Below are 16,202 nucleotides of genomic sequence, written 5' to 3'. Positions count from 1 at the left end.
GATAGAAGCAAACTTCTTATCAATGTAAAAAGGTAATGTATTATTACATGTAATAGTGTAAAAATGTTATAACAGAACAATATGTTTCAAACATTAGTAGCGCTTCGTGAGTGTTAAATGTAACAGAAAAGAAAAAGAATAAATATATATAATAACATATTATTAATAGATCACCACATATACACATCTGTTGATATAGTACACTGCATTTTGGTATAAATAGGATTCATACGTGTATAAACGCACTGTATCAGAATATTTAAGGAAGAGCAATGAAAGATAAAAACATGAAAATAATTTGAGTATGAAAAATTTGAATCTAACATTGGTATGATAAAAACAGAGCACCTTTTATGATAATCAACACGTATTAGCATGGCTATACTAAAAACCATTAATGCTTTTAATAAATTTTCATTGCTCGTTATTCCTGAGTACTTAAGAATTATACCTAAGATATTGCTTAATTAATTTAAAAAAGAAGAATTTTTCGTATTCCTTATTAAAATTTAAACACATACATCTGTCTTCAAAAATTCCCTTGAACAGAATGTTTACAAAATGATATTTAAACATATATTCAGATACGAACATATGTATGTTAAATACTGTTAATCATTTTGTAAAAAAGAATATCCAAAAGCTTAGCCATACTAACAATAATTTATCTACATCACTGAACACTTTTTAGAGATCTATTTTTGAACTGTAAGAATGTATAGGTTTTAGTTCTTCAATCCGCTTAATAAAATCTGTCTTTTCTATACAACCATCACATGTTTCATCCCAGTCATTCAAGATTTTTTTCAAATCACGCACCTTGAGTTTCTTCAAATTGACTGTGTTAACATCAATTTGCTTCTCTGAAATTAAATTGCATTGTTATTCAATAATGAAAAACAAACACAAGTAGCTATCAATATAGAAATAGAGGTGTACATACCAAATCTCAAGTCACATATTTGGTTATCTTTCTTTTTCAGCTTTTCACATATTTTATTTGCTGGCATAGACCATGATATAGGTTTACTTAATTCACCTAAAATACCTGTTGCAGATTCTTTTAAACCACCTATATAATAGCACTACATAAAAAAAGATTTAATTATTACAAGTATATATTTATTATGTTTTTTGTTGCAAATTAACATTCTTGTATTATTGACAACAGAACTTACAAATCTGTTTTCCTTGGATTTAGTACTTTTACAAAATTCTCTAAATGCAGTTTCTATTTTCTTGGTATCTTTCTTGACATCTTCGGTTAAAGTATTAACAAATTTTTCCACAGTAGATATACATACTGTAATAACAATAAAAAGAAATAGAACCATTATAATAAATAAGAAGATAATAAAAAGTAAACATGTTTTTATTTACCTTCACAGTCATCATTCCTTAAAGCTGTTACAGTTAATATTATTCCAATAATCATGGACAATGTTAATAGTAGTGAACTGTTCATTTTGAATGTATATTCTGCACAAAAATAATAATAAAATGCAAGCATATCCTATGTAAAAGGTTTTATCAATTGTAAAAAGTTTTACAACAATTAGTTATCAAACAAGATATAATTGTACACTGAAGGAAGATATTAATAAAATAATATAATAATACAAATTTTCTTTAAACGTAATATATTAAAGTAATACAGTTACTTTTGCCTGATTTAAAACTATGTAATTTTATACAAAACACTAATTATACTAATTACTTTTTTTTTCAACGAGAACAAAACACAAACTTACAAATCTTAATATTAGTCCATTAAAAAATAATATAAATTAATAAAAGAATGCTTACGTCTACTATGTTTACCAGGTTAACAAGAATAACGATAGGGTATAACTTACATGGTGCTGTGCAGTCAAAGTAATTCGTATATCACGTAAAAAATATTCTCGCTAACTTATAACGCAAACGTATTAAAACTTTTAATTCATGGACTTATTATTTCAACAGATTTCTTAACGTAACCACATTAGTTTATTCCACGCTTGGCTTTATACACGTTGATTCTGTCAAAAGCCCGGAAACAACCAGCTGGCGTATCCTGATTGGTCTTAACTTACTGTGACTCACGTTTAACATAGCGTTTCCCCATTGGCTGCTATACTGTCAAAAAATGGAAAGTTGAACTGACTGTAGGTACATGTGAATCTACACACACAAGAGCATCAAATACGCACGTGTTTGTAACAATATGGTGTCGCGCAGAGAATTTCGATCTAACCTTAATTCGGTGAAATCATCAAAGAAAAATACTAAGAATTGGTACGAAAATTATTTAGAATGGGGGAGATTTATTTCCTTATTCACAGATCCAAGGAAATTACTCCTAATTGGAAGAGTGTTCATTCTTTTGGAAATAATCTTAAACATATTGGTTATCGAACGAGTACCGTACACAGAAATTGACTGGAAAGCGTATATGCAAGAAGTCGAAGGTTTTTTGAACGGAACGTTGGACTACTCGAAACTAGGAGGTGATACTGGACCATTAGTCTACCCTGCAGGATTTGTTTACATATTTTCCATATTATACTACATCACAGGACATGGAGCAGAGATAAAAATAGCACAGTACTTCTTTGCAGCTCTCTATATAATACTGCTCATATTAGTTTTCCGAATTTATGCGAAAACTAAGAAAGTTCCACCTTACGTTTTGATCATTATGTGTTGTACATCTTATAGGGTTCATTCTATATTTACTTTGAGACTTTTCAATGACCCAGTTGCAATGGTACTGTTATTTGCAAGTCTTAATGCATTTTTGGATGATCAGTGGTATCTAGGAAGTATTCTTTATAGTTTAGCTGTGTCTGTAAAAATGAACATTTTATTATTTGCACCTGCACTTTTTATAGCTTATTTATATAATCTAGGATTATTCAAAACAATAGTACACTTGTTTATCTGTGCCTTAATTCAATTAATATTAGGTCTACCTTTTATATTGAACAATGCACTTACATACATTAAAGGTGCTTTTAATTTTGGAAGAGTTTTTGAATTCAAGTGGACTGTAAATTGGAGATTTCTACCAAAGCATGTTTTCATTCATCCATACTTTCATGCATTATTATTGTCATTGCATATATTGATGCTACTTTATTGTGCACCAAAGTGGATAAAGTATATGAAATCGTATGCAAAATTAAAGTACATTGAAAAGAGCTTACAGCCTCAGTTAAAAAAGAAAGAAAAAGTAGATACATCTACAATGAGTCAATTATTTATTCTCCCAATGTTTGCTGCTAATTTCATTGGTATTGTTTTTAGTAGATCATTACATTATCAATTTTACATATGGTACTACCACACATTGCCTTATATTGCATGGTGTACAAGTTATAAGACTGTTATAAAGTTAACCATTTTAGGCATAATAGAATTATGTTGGAATACTTATCCAAGTACTGTTTTCAGTAGTGTTTCATTACATATATGTCACTTAATGTTGTTATTTGGACTTACTAAAGACAAATTTAGCTATAAAAAAGAAAAATAAAAATGTTGGTAACACATACTTCTCCTTTTTCTTTTCTCCTTCCATGAAACTATGTATGTACTTAAATTTATAATTAAATATATGTGACAGGAATGTTTTATGAAAAATATTTCAGATTCACATTTTACAAAGTTGTTTTTATATTTTATTTAAGAAGTACTGAAAAAACCAAGACTATTGTCAAATTTTAAACAAAATTAAATTGTATAAAAGATATTGTAATTATTAATATTTTAATGTAAATATATGTATGTTTAAAATATAAAATAATTATTATAATTGTCATATCCCTTTATTAATGAAATATATTTTTAAATTATTACATTACTTTTTACAATTAAAGAAATTAATTTTATATACGCAGGAAGAAATTTTAAATAAAAATTATGTTTCACATTAGTATACATGTGAATTGCGATTTCTATCTAGTATTTTAATTGCAAATAATAATTGATAATTCGAACAAAGATGAGGTATAAACAAACCTAGCATGTAATAAAATAATATATTACATGATTCGAAAGAAATCTACATACATTTATATCCCTTTTATCATTTCGGTGTGTAATTCAACATTATCAATTCAGAATGGAATAAAATTATAGCACTATTAGTGACAAAAATTAAAATAAATAATTTCAAAAAATATTCTACCGTTGTGTAGCATTTGAAAATTACGCTAAAACATTTTTTCAAAGTTTATCCAATAGGAAATTCTTATTTTGACAGATAGAACTGGATAGAGTGGAAACACGTGATTGTGTAATTTCCCGAAAGAATTGAGTGTTCAATAGATGCAATAAAATTACAGATCTTTTTTATGTGTTTCATAAACATCTATTTCTAAAGAATAGATTGTTTAAATAGAATCTATAAGAAACAGATAAAATTGTTATTTGAACAATGTGATTCACTATTATAAAAGGATTTGTACACCTAACCTTTTACATAAACATTTTGGGGATTAAATCTAAAATTTATAAATTATTTATGAGATTAATTTATTTATCTTTCGTAAAATTGTAGGAATTATGAATCTCAAAGGTACATATTTTGAGTATTTTAATTTTATTTATTTCAGTAAAAAATGGTTGGGTAAATTAATAATAAATTTGTAACATTAATTTGTAAATAATTTGTGTAAATTTGTATTATAGAAAAAAAAAAGTATTCATCATATCTTGACAATATTTGTAAACAAGACCATACCGTACTTAGATCTCAATTCATTGGATTAGATGATAAACCTTATGCCATAAAATGTTTTTTATGTGATACAAAATTTGTTCTTCCTGATAATGAAAAACATCTTTTAACTCATTTATTTAAAGAACATCGCCTTATAATAGGAGATGTCCATAAGATTGCTAGTTTGAAAAGGTAGAAATTATTTTTATAGAGTCATATTTTAAATTTTATTTGTTAGAATTTGATGACTTGAATTATTTTAGTTATATACATTATTGGAATTTTAAATTTAAAGAAGAGCCGTTAACTAAATTTTGTACAACAATGTTGATGGATTGCATGCCTGATGGAAAACCAAGTAAAAATGAATCATATTTTTTACTTTCTGATTGTATATTAGAGGATAAAACATTAAGGGATGAAATACATAGAGCTAAACTGGTATCATTATTTTATATTGATTTGTAGTATTTTTGTTGTGAAAAATAAGTAAACAATGTCTTTTTAAGGAATGGGTTTTGTCAGAGCAATTCCGAGAAAGGACAGATACCAACTTCAAACGTGGTTGCATCTTCTGCCGAATGGAATTTTCAGGATTACGCATTGCATATATAAAACATTTAGCACAAAAACATAATCTATACTTAGGAAAACCAGATAATTTAGTATTTATAGATGAATTTTTAGATAAGGTTCAAAATACTATTGAAAAGTAAGACTGTAAAATCTTTTTAAATAAATGTGCATTAATTTAATATATGTTATACATCTTTTTTCCATATTTAAAAAAAAGTATATATATTACTTTAATATGTACTATATATTTTCTTTTCAGCTTGGTATGTATATATTGTGAAAAATTATTCAAAGACCGAACAGCATTGAAAGAACATATGCGTAAAAAACTTCATAAACGTATAAATCCTAATAATGAGGCATACGATAAATTTTATATAAATAATTATTTAGAGCCTGGAAAGACATGGAGACATAAACAGGTATTTTATTAGTTAGAGTGTTTAGTAGTAGACAATTAAATATAAATATTTTAATATAATTTTGAATACACTTAGATTAATTCAAGAGAAAACGATGTGGTGGGAGATCAAAGCAGTGAAAATGAAGATGAAGAAACATGGTCTGATTGGAATGATGAAGGCATTGGTATAACATGCTTGTTCTGCAATTATAACAACAAAGACTTTCATCTTATTCTTGCACATATGAAAGCTGATCACAATTTTGATTTTGAAGATGCATCAAGAGGTTTAACATTCTATCAAAAAGTGAGACCCGATGTATTTTACAAATGAAATAAAAATAGTGAAATCTAAGTTGTTAAACCATAATTTTGATATAGGTAAAAGTAGTAAATTATGTGAGAAGACAAATTCATTTACAATATTGTGTTCTCTGTGAAACAAAAATGGACAATGTTCTGGAGCACATGAAGCAACAAAATCATTTTAAAATACCTGCACAAAAGATATGGGATCAACCAGAGTTAGTATTTTATATAATGTAAAATTTTAATTTATTGTATTTATTTATATTTATTCATCAATATATAATTATAGATTTTATTTTTCTATGTGTGAAAATGATTCCTTCTTATATTATTTGGATACAAGTGGCACTAGCGATGAAGAAAGTGATATTGAAAATACTACAGAAGCAATGTATGAAATATCAAAATAACAGATATCTTCCCAGTGTAATGAAATATAATACCAGCATTTTTGTTTTTAGGATGAATTTATGAGTAACATGAATACGACTATGAAACAAAGCATAATATTTGTAATTAAGAAAAATTTATTAAAATTTCGATTATAATAAATTGTTACAATATCAATACTGAATGTACATGTATACTTTTTTGTTAAAGAAATGATATTTTCATTTCATGTATATAAAATATTTAAATATATATAAATAATTTTTTGAAAATGTAACTGTGTAATAATAACTATACTTTAAAATAATCGAGAAACAAAAATTTTTAGATAAAAATAAATGCAATAAAATAGAAAGAGTTGAGCAGACATTGTAAACACCATGTATGTAAAACAATCTTCATGCTATAATTGTGAATATTGTTTGTCTAATAGTGTGCTATGTTTAAATGAAATTAATTTTATATTTTTTTATACAAATCATCATTTAAACAACGTACTTAAAAGAAGATTAAAATATATTAAGTTGCATAATGATGCAAAACAAAGTTAAAAGTGAATTGTTAAAAAATCAATCTTGCTCAAGTTTTGTTGATAATAGTTATGTTAAAATTAAAGTAGTAGGTATTATAAATACCATTGCTTTTCAAAAAGCTCGAATTTGTGCAGAAAAATTATATCAGTATTTGCCATTTAAATTTGCAAAACCACAAATTATAGAAATGTTTCAAATGGATTGGCATGAATATATTCAAAAAAGGAAAAGGGTAATCGTTATTCTATACATAATAAAATATGAGTATGAATATTATCAATACAAATAGTTCACAATTTATGTGTAATTATTTTTAGCAAATTGGAGGTAAACTATGGTCATTAACACAAACTGTGGCAGTGTTTATAAACGATGAATTCATTGGTTGTGATGTGGACTTTTTACATTATATAAGTAAGTCCTATATTTTTATTCTACCTGTTCAAATAGGATATTATGAAAATCTAGCCACAGAACAATGTAAACAGTTTATGGAAAAATCCAAGGTAAACTTTTCTTTATTATATATAAATTATTTTACTTCTTTACATAATACTTTAATATAAAAATATTTTTTATACAATCATGTAATAATACAACATTTTAGAGAAAGTATGTCTATTTTACATTTACTGTAGATGGTTGTACCATTGGATCATTTATGTTTATGGTAAGAATTTATCCATACTTTGATTTTGCATAGTTCATCATAGTTTTATTAATTACTTCTATTAAACTTTATATTGATGTAGTTGTATTCTGATTTATTACCATTGACTTGCCAACATTTTTTAAATTTATGCACTGGATATGACAAAGTAACAAAAAGTTACAGAGATTCTTACTATGTAAATACGTGTGTACATCGTATAGTAAAAAATGGATGGCTTCAATGCGGTGGTAAAGTATTATTTACATTACTGTTTAAATTACTTAATTAAGTTTTTATCAATATTATTCAATTATTTCTAAGTTTAACTTAAGTTTTTATTTATTATAGGCACTGGAAATGTACTACCTAAAATTAGTGAAGATTCTGTAAATAATACAATACCTGATGAGTCTTACTGCATTCCTCATGATCGTTGTGGAGTTCTTTCAATGGCAAATAATGGAAAACATTGTAATGGATCTCAGTTTATTGTATGCTTGAAACCTAATTCCTGGATGAATTATTTTTATGTTGCTTTTGGGTGAGTCAAAGAGGAACAGCTTTTCAATACAAGTATTTAGCTGAATTAGTGTATAATAAAATAAAAGTTAATTGTCATAATTTATACAAAGACAACTAGTGGATGGTGCAAGAACTTTAAAAATATTAGAAAACATGTCAACATACTATGAACAACCCATAAAGCAAATAGTAATTTCACATTGTGGAGAGTACCTCTTTGTAGATGAACCTCAGCTGGAGACAGAATCAAAAGTTTTTCTTGTCAGTAAAATTGTTACTATTACTTTGAATTTTTAATTATTATTAGCATATTAGATTACAATCAACTTGATTCTATCTTAATATTGGAGGCGATTATGTTGACTATTATCTTTATTTTAGCCATATCAACTACCAATATGTGTTGAAGAAGAAGATGCGAAACTTAATGATATTGCATTTGACTTTTATTCTACCACAACGTGGCTTAATAATATTGTGGATAGATTAGATGTTTGTGACACAGCAACCGTTTTAATGGTTGAACGATATTTGAATGGTTTTTATTGTCTTTTAACTGAATATTTACCAGGTATTTACAGATAGTAAGTCATTTAAGATACTAATATTGTTACATGTACATTAAACGCTTTTTACAGAAATGGATTTGCATATTTGTGAAGAGATTTACCTAGTTTCTAAGAAAAAATATGATACTAGAGCCAAACTTTACGAATTATTATTAAAATTTCAACCTCGTTTAATGACTGAAAATGAAAAATTAATGTATATTTCAGATATTTCTAAAATCATTCTAGCCTTCGTTTTTCGTTTTGTACGTAATAAAGTAAGTTAAGAGTTACAACTAAAGCAAAATTTTAATACATTTGTTATAAAATAATATTATATGGATGTAATTTATATAGTTTTGTTTGAAACATATTTCAATCAATACTCGTGAAATTATACATAAAATAATAGAAGTTGCACACCAAATAGCAGTGAAGGCTGTTGCAAAAACTGAAATTAAAGACGATTTAAAAATTGCTAAGTATAACATTTAATTTTGATCTAAAAGAGAGTAAATTCTAGTTAAGTTTTTATTTAATTATATTTACATCATTCTCTAATTGCAGCATATTTGAAACAAAGCAAGTTAATACTGATATCCTTATCTCAGATGCTTGTATATCATTTTTACAAAGTATATTAAATGAAGCAATATTATGTTTGGTAAAATCTTTTAACATACAAGAGTAGACAAAGTACGTATAGTATAGAAGTAAGTATAGAATTTATACCAAATTTGAATACATAAAAATATATTTTATTTTCTATGAAAATGTTTACATGCATGATTCTTTTTATACCACATAAATAATATCACATATAACACAATGTATAGTACGCGCGCAAGGAGATTACGTTGGAGTTGCATTACAAACGTATAATAGCGGATTCTATTTAAGGGCCATAATCTTAAATTTTATATATTAATAAAGAATAATTTAAACAATGTACTTTGGGTAAATATTACTTAATTTTAGAAAATAGTCTTTTTCCGCGACCTGTGGATGCAAATTTTTTATTACCTATCTTTGATTTCTCTTCACTTGGAGAATATTTTTCATGAAATGCATTGTATAACATTTGTGCATCATTTTTATTTCCAATCATTTCTTTAAGTTCCTCCTATAAATTTGAATATTTGTTCACACAAACTTGCTTAAATGTGTTATAGAAACATTATAAACTGTTACTTCAAAGTATAGTGTGAACTAATTCCAGAAAGTTCTATATACTATTTTATATTTACAAGTTTTAAATTTGAATACATACTTTTGAAAGTTTATTAAGGTGATCTAATGATTGTCCCTCATTCAAGATTGTGTATATATTTTTGGTGGTAACTCCTGGCAATTTGGCAACAAAATCTTGTATGCGTGAATTGAATTTTTCGTTTCCCATTTGCTTATTTTCTTCGAATCCAGTTTGAGCAGCTTTAGTTACATCTGGTTGATCATTTCCTTGCTATAAGTTTTGTTGCAAATTAATGAAATAGGTGAAATTGAAGCGTTTTAACGGTGATCTGTAAATTATCATTCTACTTCATTACCTTTAATTCTTCAAACAATTGTGCAGTTGCATGAGGTCCAGGTGACCATATAAGTTTTAATCGAGGAAAATGTAGAGTTAACAATTGAAGTTTTGAAGTTATGAACATATTTTGTATATCTTTACTAGCATAATAATGTCCCTATAATTATAAAATTTACTTCTTAAATAAATTTACAAATTTTAAATATTTTTTTATAATACATCAATAGCGTTTACCTGAAAGCAAAATGGTTTATTTGGATCAAATTCTATCAAAAGCATTGGTTTGCTATAATATCTTGTCATAGAAATGGCTTGATTATACAATCTTCCACTATTTAAAGAACCAATTAAATCAGATATACTTTTTCTTTCAACACAAATTTCTGATGATAAAATATAATCTGCCACCTATAAATAACATTATATAAAAGAAATAAAAATTTCGTTTTAAAACATTATGTTACAAATCAAGAGTTTTTTATTGTACTTGTAATGTTATGGGTTCAATTTTCATGCCTCGTGTATATAGAATAGCCGGTAGTTCACTTCTAAATTCTCTAATGTCCACTATTATAGTGTTAGGAAGTTCAGGCTGAGTTGGTAATCCACCTTTGCGTGTATTTTCTGTTACATCTGCATCCAATTCCTGTGCAAGACTTAAATAATCAGCCTTTCCATCTTGATCATCAGGGATAACCATTGTCTAAATAAAAGAAAGTAATATTAATGCATATAAATACACAAATAGATTTATAATATAGTGATGTTACAGTTTTAGCATTGATTAATGCATGAAATGCTTCTTTTTCCCTTCGTAATGATGTAAGGTATTCTTGTTCTTCTACAGAACCTCCATAAATTAAGAAATATACTTTTAAATCTATTGAGGGATTATTATTTTGATAAACCTAAAACGGAATAGTTATACAAATATCCATAACTATATTTTGTTCATAAACTACTGATATTTATTTGAATCCAATACATACTTCAATTTGTCGAACAGCCGAAATATCAGCTACGTACATAACAATAACAGTTGGCATATGTTCTGCTAAAGCGCGTTGTAAAGATGTTGGATCTCCGCTCCTTTTTAAAGATTGTATTACAATAATAGGGGTGTCTGGTACTACATTAGTTAAATTTAATTCTGCCATCTATAAAAGGAAAATAAATGTTTGTATTAAATTTTTCTAATTTTATCTACACTAAATGCTACAATATAGTATACATCTTACTTGGGAACAATCCTCAAATAATGTTTGCTCTTTGTTTTCACTATCCGATAAATCAGACGGACTTTCTTCATTAACTTTTTGACTTAATGTTAATACATAAGTGTCTTGTTCATTCTCCTCACTTGCATCATTATTTGCATTTGTATCATTAGTTTTCTCTTCAGGTGTTAATTTCTTTTCTACACTCTTTTGGCTATTATAAGAATTAAATAAAGCATAATTAATGATAAGTATTATAGTACCTTACATAGTATATTAATTATATATCTAAAGATTATCTCAACAAATTTTGTTTCATATTAATTACATACTTTGTTTTTTGTATATCATTATGAGAAAGTTTCTTCATTGCCTCATAAAGTAAATATTGATTAGAACCCATAGTTAAATAATTTCTTAATTGATAACATGTATTTCGATCATGTACTAAAATAAAAATTTTTATATTTCCATCAACTCCTGCCTTTTTACTTTGATGTTGAATCTCAAGTAATACTTCTGTTAAAGCATTCCATTTTGGATTTGGTTCTGGCTTCAATTCTATATATAAATAATATACATATTTTTATTAAATTATGGGAAAGATAACATAAATCTTTCTTTTTATTATAAACTCTATAAATGATAAAATTACCATGTTTTTCATTGTAAATTCTTTTTTTTCCATTTTCAAACAAAGTATCTACAGAATCTAACATTAACCAGCCACTATTTTTTACAGCATATTCCATAGTGCGTAAACGGTTTAACATCGCATAAAATGATACACAATCCTCGTATGTTAAACATCTGTGGATTTTTACATAAATAGTTTTTTTCTTTTAAACAAGTTAATTTATTTCATTAATTGATATAAAATGTAGAAAAACTTACGCGAGAAGAGCTCGTAGCATTTTTAAATCAGAGAGCAACTGTTTTGAAGTAGAACTAAGTTGATGCCAAATAGGATCTAATTGTGATTGCAATTGTTTGTGAAACTTTTTAGCTATTGCATTTTCAACAGTTAATTCATCAAAATCTAGCTGCAAAAATTAATTGTAAATGAGAAATAATATCTTCATATAATTTAATATATAAATGGAATTTTATACTTACATATTTATTAAGTTTTTTCAATTCTTTTACAACATAGTTCATCACATCAAGTAAAGCAATTTGAATGTTCAACATTTTTTGTGTGATCTTTACATGTAGTTCAATGACCTCTGGCTAAGTAACAAAATTATTTAATTTAATTTTAAATATCAGTACATACCACACTGTAGTATCAATAATTATATGAAACGGTTACCTTGTGTTTTTCTAAACTCTTATTTACAAGTGAATGGAAACGTGGCCATAAAAACAATTTTTTTACAAATAAAGCTTTCATTATTCGTTCTACTCGCATAAATCCAACAGTGAATGCTAATGCTGAGTTGGTAAATGCTTTGATAAAACCGGTCTATAAAAATTTACTAAATTAAAAACGATATTACATTCTGTAGTATGTGTCTATTCATTATTTGTTTTTTCTTTAATACGTACCTTATTATTTTGTCTATACAAACGAAGAGCAAACGCTTCTTGATATGATCTTAAAATGTTATGTGCTCTATATACAAGAATTCCAGTAACTAAATTTAATGGAATTCTATTTTTTAACAAATCTACTACAAGAATTGGACCTGACATAAACAATACTCCACCTTCTAGATACATTATTGCCCTAGAATTATTTACGAAATAACATTACAAATAAAAATAAAATTAAAAAAGAAATATATTTACTTTAAATGTTGAAAGTAAAAATTTAACTCAAACCTTTCATCGGCAGAGTATTCAGAAGTTACAACAAGAGGCAATTGATTTACACCAAAGGTTTTTAAAATATCAATAAAGTACTGCTCATCATAATTTGTAGTCCCCAGGACTATAACCAAGTTTCCAGGATCTATAAAAGCTTTCAAGATATTTGCAAATACAGTATCTAAACCAAGGCCCCTGAAATAACAAATACAATAATATGAATATATAAACTTTGATAAATGGAATATTTAATATTGCCTCATATATGATATATATTCAAAATAATAATCACTTTGCTGCAACAAGTAGACCATCCTCTTGGACTATTTCCAAAAGCATTTGATTCTGATAGTCCAACATGATTAATTGTAAGATTACCTACTATGTTATAAACATCAAAACAGAATTTGAAATACTAAATCTAAAAGGTACCATGTAATAGATGCTGAAATTGATGTGCCTTGCTCCTAAAACAATAAAATTAAATTGTACAAAATACAATCATTAATATTTAATACAAAAAGTAAAATATACAATTGTGTACATTATAAATGACATTCTTCTGTTTTATGGAATATATGAAATACGTACCTCATTATTATAGTTTTTACGAATACTATTCAGATTTTTTCCATAAAGTATATGTTCTGTATCTGTTGTCTCATATACTAAGAGAATATATTTACTGATTTCGTACGATGGATGTCCATAGACACCTATACTGACTGGTCTCTTAAAACTAAAAATTTATGTTTACATAAAAATCCACTTATTGCATACAATTTATTGAGTTCAATTATTCTTAATATACCTATCAGGAATAAGTATAATATCCTCTCCACATGTAGCAGACTGAAGGCAATATTCATCGAGTTGATAAGTTGGCTTTGTTAATGTTTGGGAAGCATATAAATCTGCATCACCAGTTCTATTAAATACAAAAGGACTTTAATTCTTAATAATATATTCATATTAAAAATTAAGGCATCATGATTTTATTATTTTACTTACTCTGAAATCAATATTACTTTAATAAAGCCATCGTACGTTAAACTATAATATTTATAAGAACCACCTACGAGTTCATCAGTTATATAATGCAATAATCTCTCTCTAAGCGCTAACACATAAGGTAGTTGCTAAAATAAAATCGGTTTATTGAATTAAAGTGACAAAGTAATTTGAAGGTTTGCTATTACAAATGAATTAAAAATGTTCTCTTACCAAAACTATGAAAATAAAAATATTCTTCATAGTATAGTGTAGTTTAACATGATCTGCAAATTTTATTGTTTAAATCTTTGTAGAATTCCACTAAAATGATATAATATAATATTAACCTTTCTGGGTTAGTAACAATAAAAAATATTTAGTTACAGTTGTAATAATGTTAGTAATTCAAGTTACTTGTTAATTAATTTTTTCAAGTCAAGAAATATCTAATGGAGTTTCTTACATTGAAACTTTTCACATCAATTTTTAAGTTTGAAGAAGTGTACGATTTTGTATGATATGTACAAACAAAACTTTTATAATGTATATATAATTTTTTATTTTAAGTAGAATATTCGTTTTGATGTAAATGATTTAAAATGATATCAAAGAGCAATATTTGGTAAATGTTCCAAATAATGTATATATTCGTTGACAAAGTCTCATACATTAGTGTCACATAAAGAAAAAGTGAAATCCCGCTAACTCTTTTCCATCACAATCAGTGTGGCCAGATTTCATTCCCTAGATCGCTGACTGGGAGGAGTGGGAAAAGGTAGCACCTCGTTTACTATCTTTATCGACTTCGATGATTAAGTTGAATATAGTTCCTAGAATCGCCGTTCTTAAACGAAGAGGTCGCTCTATTACTACTAATATTTTACTCTGTCGATATTTTAGATTGTTGACACAATTACTGTAAAATGAAACGTCTACTCTATAAATTGTTTATTTGATATATTCACTTTTGTAGATTATATAAAGTAGAACGTTAATTTATTGTCAATATTAATAACATTATAACTTGTTGACAGTATACGTATTTCATAATACATAATACAGTAGTAAGGTACCTATGTATTATTATAAATCCCTAATTTCCTATACAATGTTTAATATACGTTACTTACAAGATAATATTAATTTAAAATAAGTATTAAGATTCTAAAAGAATAAACAGTTTTGTGATTAATAGCTGGTTTTCTAAAAATAGAAATTCAAAAATTAGCTTTAAACGATTTACTTAATAAACTGGCGTAATTGGATACTTCCGCAACTTAACGTCCGCAGTTTGAGGAAAAATGCGTTAATTGCATCTTAAAAATATGTCGTCGGTAAGTGAGAATGATGTCGTACGATATGATTGTCGTACAGATCATAGATGTAGCAACACTGTAGATAATTTTATATACAAATAATGAAGATTAAACTAATAACTTTAGATCTTAGGTTTGGTGATAAATTTAATACACATTGAAGAAATGTACAAAACAGTATATTACGATTCATTTGTTATTTACTTATATTTTTTAATTATTAAATAAAACTGTTTGTAATAATTTGGCAAATTCGTACGTTTAAATAATTTTTCGGCTTAAAATTTGCTAGTAAGAGTAAGTTACTCGATAGATTCGTAACTCAATGGTAATCAATCCATTTGATTATTACGCAAACTTTTAATTGTTATTTTTCTCGAAACAGTACAAACAACGTGACACTAGCAACGAAATAAGTAGTTATATTACTTTCATGTGAAAACTTATCATAGAATAGTAGATGTGTCGTACGTTTTTCACTCATTGTATTGTAAAATCCATCCACAAGAGTGCACTGCTCATACAGTCTACGACAATGTTTAGCGAGTATCAAAGCTCTCGTTTACTGCCCCCTTGATGCTCGCACCTAACTCTTCGTAATCAAGCACGATATCCGGTGCATCATTATTAGGAAATGAGGTATAATAATTACTGTTTTGTAGTAGGAATAGGTCGTCATAATTGCGCGCTAAGGAAAT

General features: G+C 26.6%; 6 protein-coding genes across 10 annotated transcripts; 3 read left to right on the top strand and 3 right to left on the bottom strand.

Annotated features, from left to right (window-relative positions):
• Positions 1-139: 139 nt before the first annotated feature.
• Manf (mesencephalic astrocyte-derived neurotrophic factor) lies at positions 140-2,031 on the bottom strand. Its single transcript, XM_076325548.1, has 5 exons — positions 1,857-2,031; positions 1,381-1,479; positions 1,179-1,303; positions 944-1,085; positions 140-863 (listed from the first exon to the last, which is right to left on the bottom strand). Exons 2-5 carry the CDS (start codon positions 1,463-1,465, stop codon positions 688-690), a joined length of 528 nt encoding a protein of 175 aa, XP_076181663.1. The 5' UTR covers positions 1,466-1,479; positions 1,857-2,031; the 3' UTR covers positions 140-687.
• A 127-nt stretch (positions 2,032-2,158) lies between these two features.
• Positions 2,159-3,535, top strand: Alg3 (Alg3, alpha-1,3- mannosyltransferase). Its single transcript, XM_076325547.1, has one exon. The coding sequence runs from the start codon at positions 2,207-2,209 to the stop codon at positions 3,515-3,517; it is 1,311 nt and encodes a 436-aa protein (XP_076181662.1). The 5' UTR covers positions 2,159-2,206; the 3' UTR covers positions 3,518-3,535.
• A 721-nt stretch (positions 3,536-4,256) lies between these two features.
• Positions 4,257-6,567, top strand: LOC143153841 (zinc finger protein 277). Of its 4 annotated transcripts, none has more exons than XM_076325443.1 (9): positions 4,257-4,561; positions 4,675-4,897; positions 4,969-5,146; positions 5,215-5,417; positions 5,541-5,703; positions 5,779-5,991; positions 6,066-6,208; positions 6,337-6,384; positions 6,455-6,567. In XM_076325443.1, exons 1-9 carry the CDS (start codon positions 4,549-4,551, stop codon positions 6,465-6,467), a joined length of 1,197 nt encoding a protein of 398 aa, XP_076181558.1. In that variant the 5' UTR covers positions 4,257-4,548; the 3' UTR covers positions 6,468-6,567. The 4 variants fall into 4 exon arrangements, with proteins under 4 accessions (XP_076181558.1, XP_076181557.1, XP_076181555.1 ...); XM_076325441.1 differs by having other exon boundaries at positions 4,260-4,561; positions 6,283-6,384; XM_076325442.1 differs by having other exon boundaries at positions 6,337-6,567.
• A 196-nt stretch (positions 6,568-6,763) lies between these two features.
• On the top strand, positions 6,764-9,728 carry LOC143153652 (putative inactive peptidyl-prolyl cis-trans isomerase-like 6). Its single transcript, XM_076325069.1, has 11 exons — positions 6,764-6,906; positions 6,983-7,148; positions 7,234-7,422; positions 7,524-7,586; positions 7,669-7,816; positions 7,917-8,109; positions 8,201-8,351; positions 8,472-8,661; positions 8,729-8,916; positions 8,996-9,120; positions 9,206-9,728. Exons 1-11 carry the CDS (start codon positions 6,764-6,766, stop codon positions 9,327-9,329), a joined length of 1,680 nt encoding a protein of 559 aa, XP_076181184.1. The 3' UTR covers positions 9,330-9,728.
• Positions 9,381-13,927, bottom strand: LOC143153677 (DNA repair endonuclease XPF-like). 2 transcript variants are annotated; one of them, XM_076325097.1, is made up of 17 exons: positions 13,787-13,927; positions 13,488-13,662; positions 13,211-13,390; positions 12,935-13,115; positions 12,699-12,851; positions 12,503-12,616; positions 12,281-12,429; positions 12,042-12,196; positions 11,719-11,947; positions 11,408-11,600; positions 11,159-11,326; positions 10,940-11,077; positions 10,657-10,872; positions 10,404-10,577; positions 10,186-10,326; positions 9,909-10,100; positions 9,381-9,761 (listed from the first exon to the last, which is right to left on the bottom strand). In XM_076325097.1, the coding sequence occupies exons 2-17, from the start codon at positions 13,553-13,555 to the stop codon at positions 9,603-9,605; spliced, it is 2,610 nt and encodes an 869-aa protein (XP_076181212.1). In that variant the 5' UTR covers positions 13,556-13,662; positions 13,787-13,927; the 3' UTR covers positions 9,381-9,602. The 2 variants fall into 2 exon arrangements, with proteins under 2 accessions (XP_076181212.1, XP_076181213.1); XM_076325098.1 differs by lacking the exon at positions 10,940-11,077.
• LOC143153651 (UPF0669 protein v1g209471-like) lies at positions 13,591-14,449 on the bottom strand. Its single transcript, XM_076325068.1, has 5 exons — positions 14,420-14,449; positions 14,207-14,334; positions 14,007-14,123; positions 13,787-13,934; positions 13,591-13,662 (listed from the first exon to the last, which is right to left on the bottom strand). The coding sequence occupies exons 1-5, from the start codon at positions 14,447-14,449 to the stop codon at positions 13,591-13,593; spliced, it is 495 nt and encodes a 164-aa protein (XP_076181183.1).
• Positions 14,450-16,202: the final 1,753 nt, after the last annotated feature.

Source organism: Ptiloglossa arizonensis, chromosome 13 (assembly GCF_051014685.1).
Source record: "Ptiloglossa arizonensis isolate GNS036 chromosome 13, iyPtiAriz1_principal, whole genome shotgun sequence".
Classification (NCBI taxonomy): Eukaryota; Metazoa; Arthropoda; class Insecta; order Hymenoptera; family Colletidae; genus Ptiloglossa; species Ptiloglossa arizonensis.
Note: the sequence above shows the minus strand (reverse complement) of the source record. Positions and strands in the feature narration are given on the sequence as shown.

Excerpts from the sequence above, each read along its gene's own strand:
- Manf (XM_076325548.1), bottom strand. The coding sequence starts at position 1,465 with ATGAACAGTTCACTACTATTAACATTGTCCATGATTATTGGAATAATA. Across the intron at positions 1,304-1,380 it reads AAGGAATGATGACTGTGAAG|TATGTATATCTACTGTGGAA; the intron begins GTAAATAAAAAC and ends TTGTTATTACAG. Across the intron at positions 1,086-1,178 it reads AATCCAAGGAAAACAGATTT|TGCTATTATATAGGTGGTTT; the intron begins GTAAGTTCTGTT and ends TTTTTTATGTAG.
- LOC143153651 (XM_076325068.1), bottom strand. The coding sequence starts at position 14,449 with ATGAAGAATATTTTTATTTTCATAGTTTTG. Across the intron at positions 13,935-14,006 it reads ATTATACTTATTCCTGATAG|TTTTAAGAGACCAGTCAGTA; the intron begins GTATATTAAGAA and ends ATAAATTTTTAG. Across the intron at positions 13,663-13,786 it reads GTAAAAACTATAATAATGAG|GAGCAAGGCACATCAATTTC; the intron begins GTACGTATTTCA and ends TTATTGTTTTAG.
- LOC143153677 (XM_076325097.1), bottom strand. The coding sequence starts at position 13,555 with ATGTTGGACTATCAGAATCAAATGCTTTTGGAAATAGTCCAAGAGGAT. Across the intron at positions 13,116-13,210 it reads GAATACTCTGCCGATGAAAG|GGCAATAATGTATCTAGAAG; the intron begins GTTTGAGTTAAA and ends AAATAATTCTAG. Across the intron at positions 11,327-11,407 it reads TATTTGAGGATTGTTCCCAA|ATGGCAGAATTAAATTTAAC; the intron begins GTAAGATGTATA and ends TTCCTTTTATAG.
- Alg3 (XM_076325547.1), top strand. The coding sequence starts at position 2,207 with ATGGTGTCGCGCAGAGAATTTCGATCTAACCTTAATTCGGTGAAATCA.
- LOC143153841 (XM_076325440.1), top strand. Across the intron at positions 5,147-5,214 it reads AAATACATAGAGCTAAACTG|GAATGGGTTTTGTCAGAGCA; the intron begins GTATCATTATTT and ends TGTCTTTTTAAG. Across the intron at positions 5,992-6,065 it reads GTTTAACATTCTATCAAAAA|GTAAAAGTAGTAAATTATGT; the intron begins GTGAGACCCGAT and ends ATTTTGATATAG.
- LOC143153652 (XM_076325069.1), top strand. The coding sequence starts at position 6,764 with ATGTATGTAAAACAATCTTCATGCTATAATTGTGAATATTGTTTGTCT. Across the intron at positions 7,587-7,668 it reads TTGGATCATTTATGTTTATG|TTGTATTCTGATTTATTACC; the intron begins GTAAGAATTTAT and ends ATATTGATGTAG. Across the intron at positions 9,121-9,205 it reads GACGATTTAAAAATTGCTAA|CATATTTGAAACAAAGCAAG; the intron begins GTATAACATTTA and ends CTCTAATTGCAG.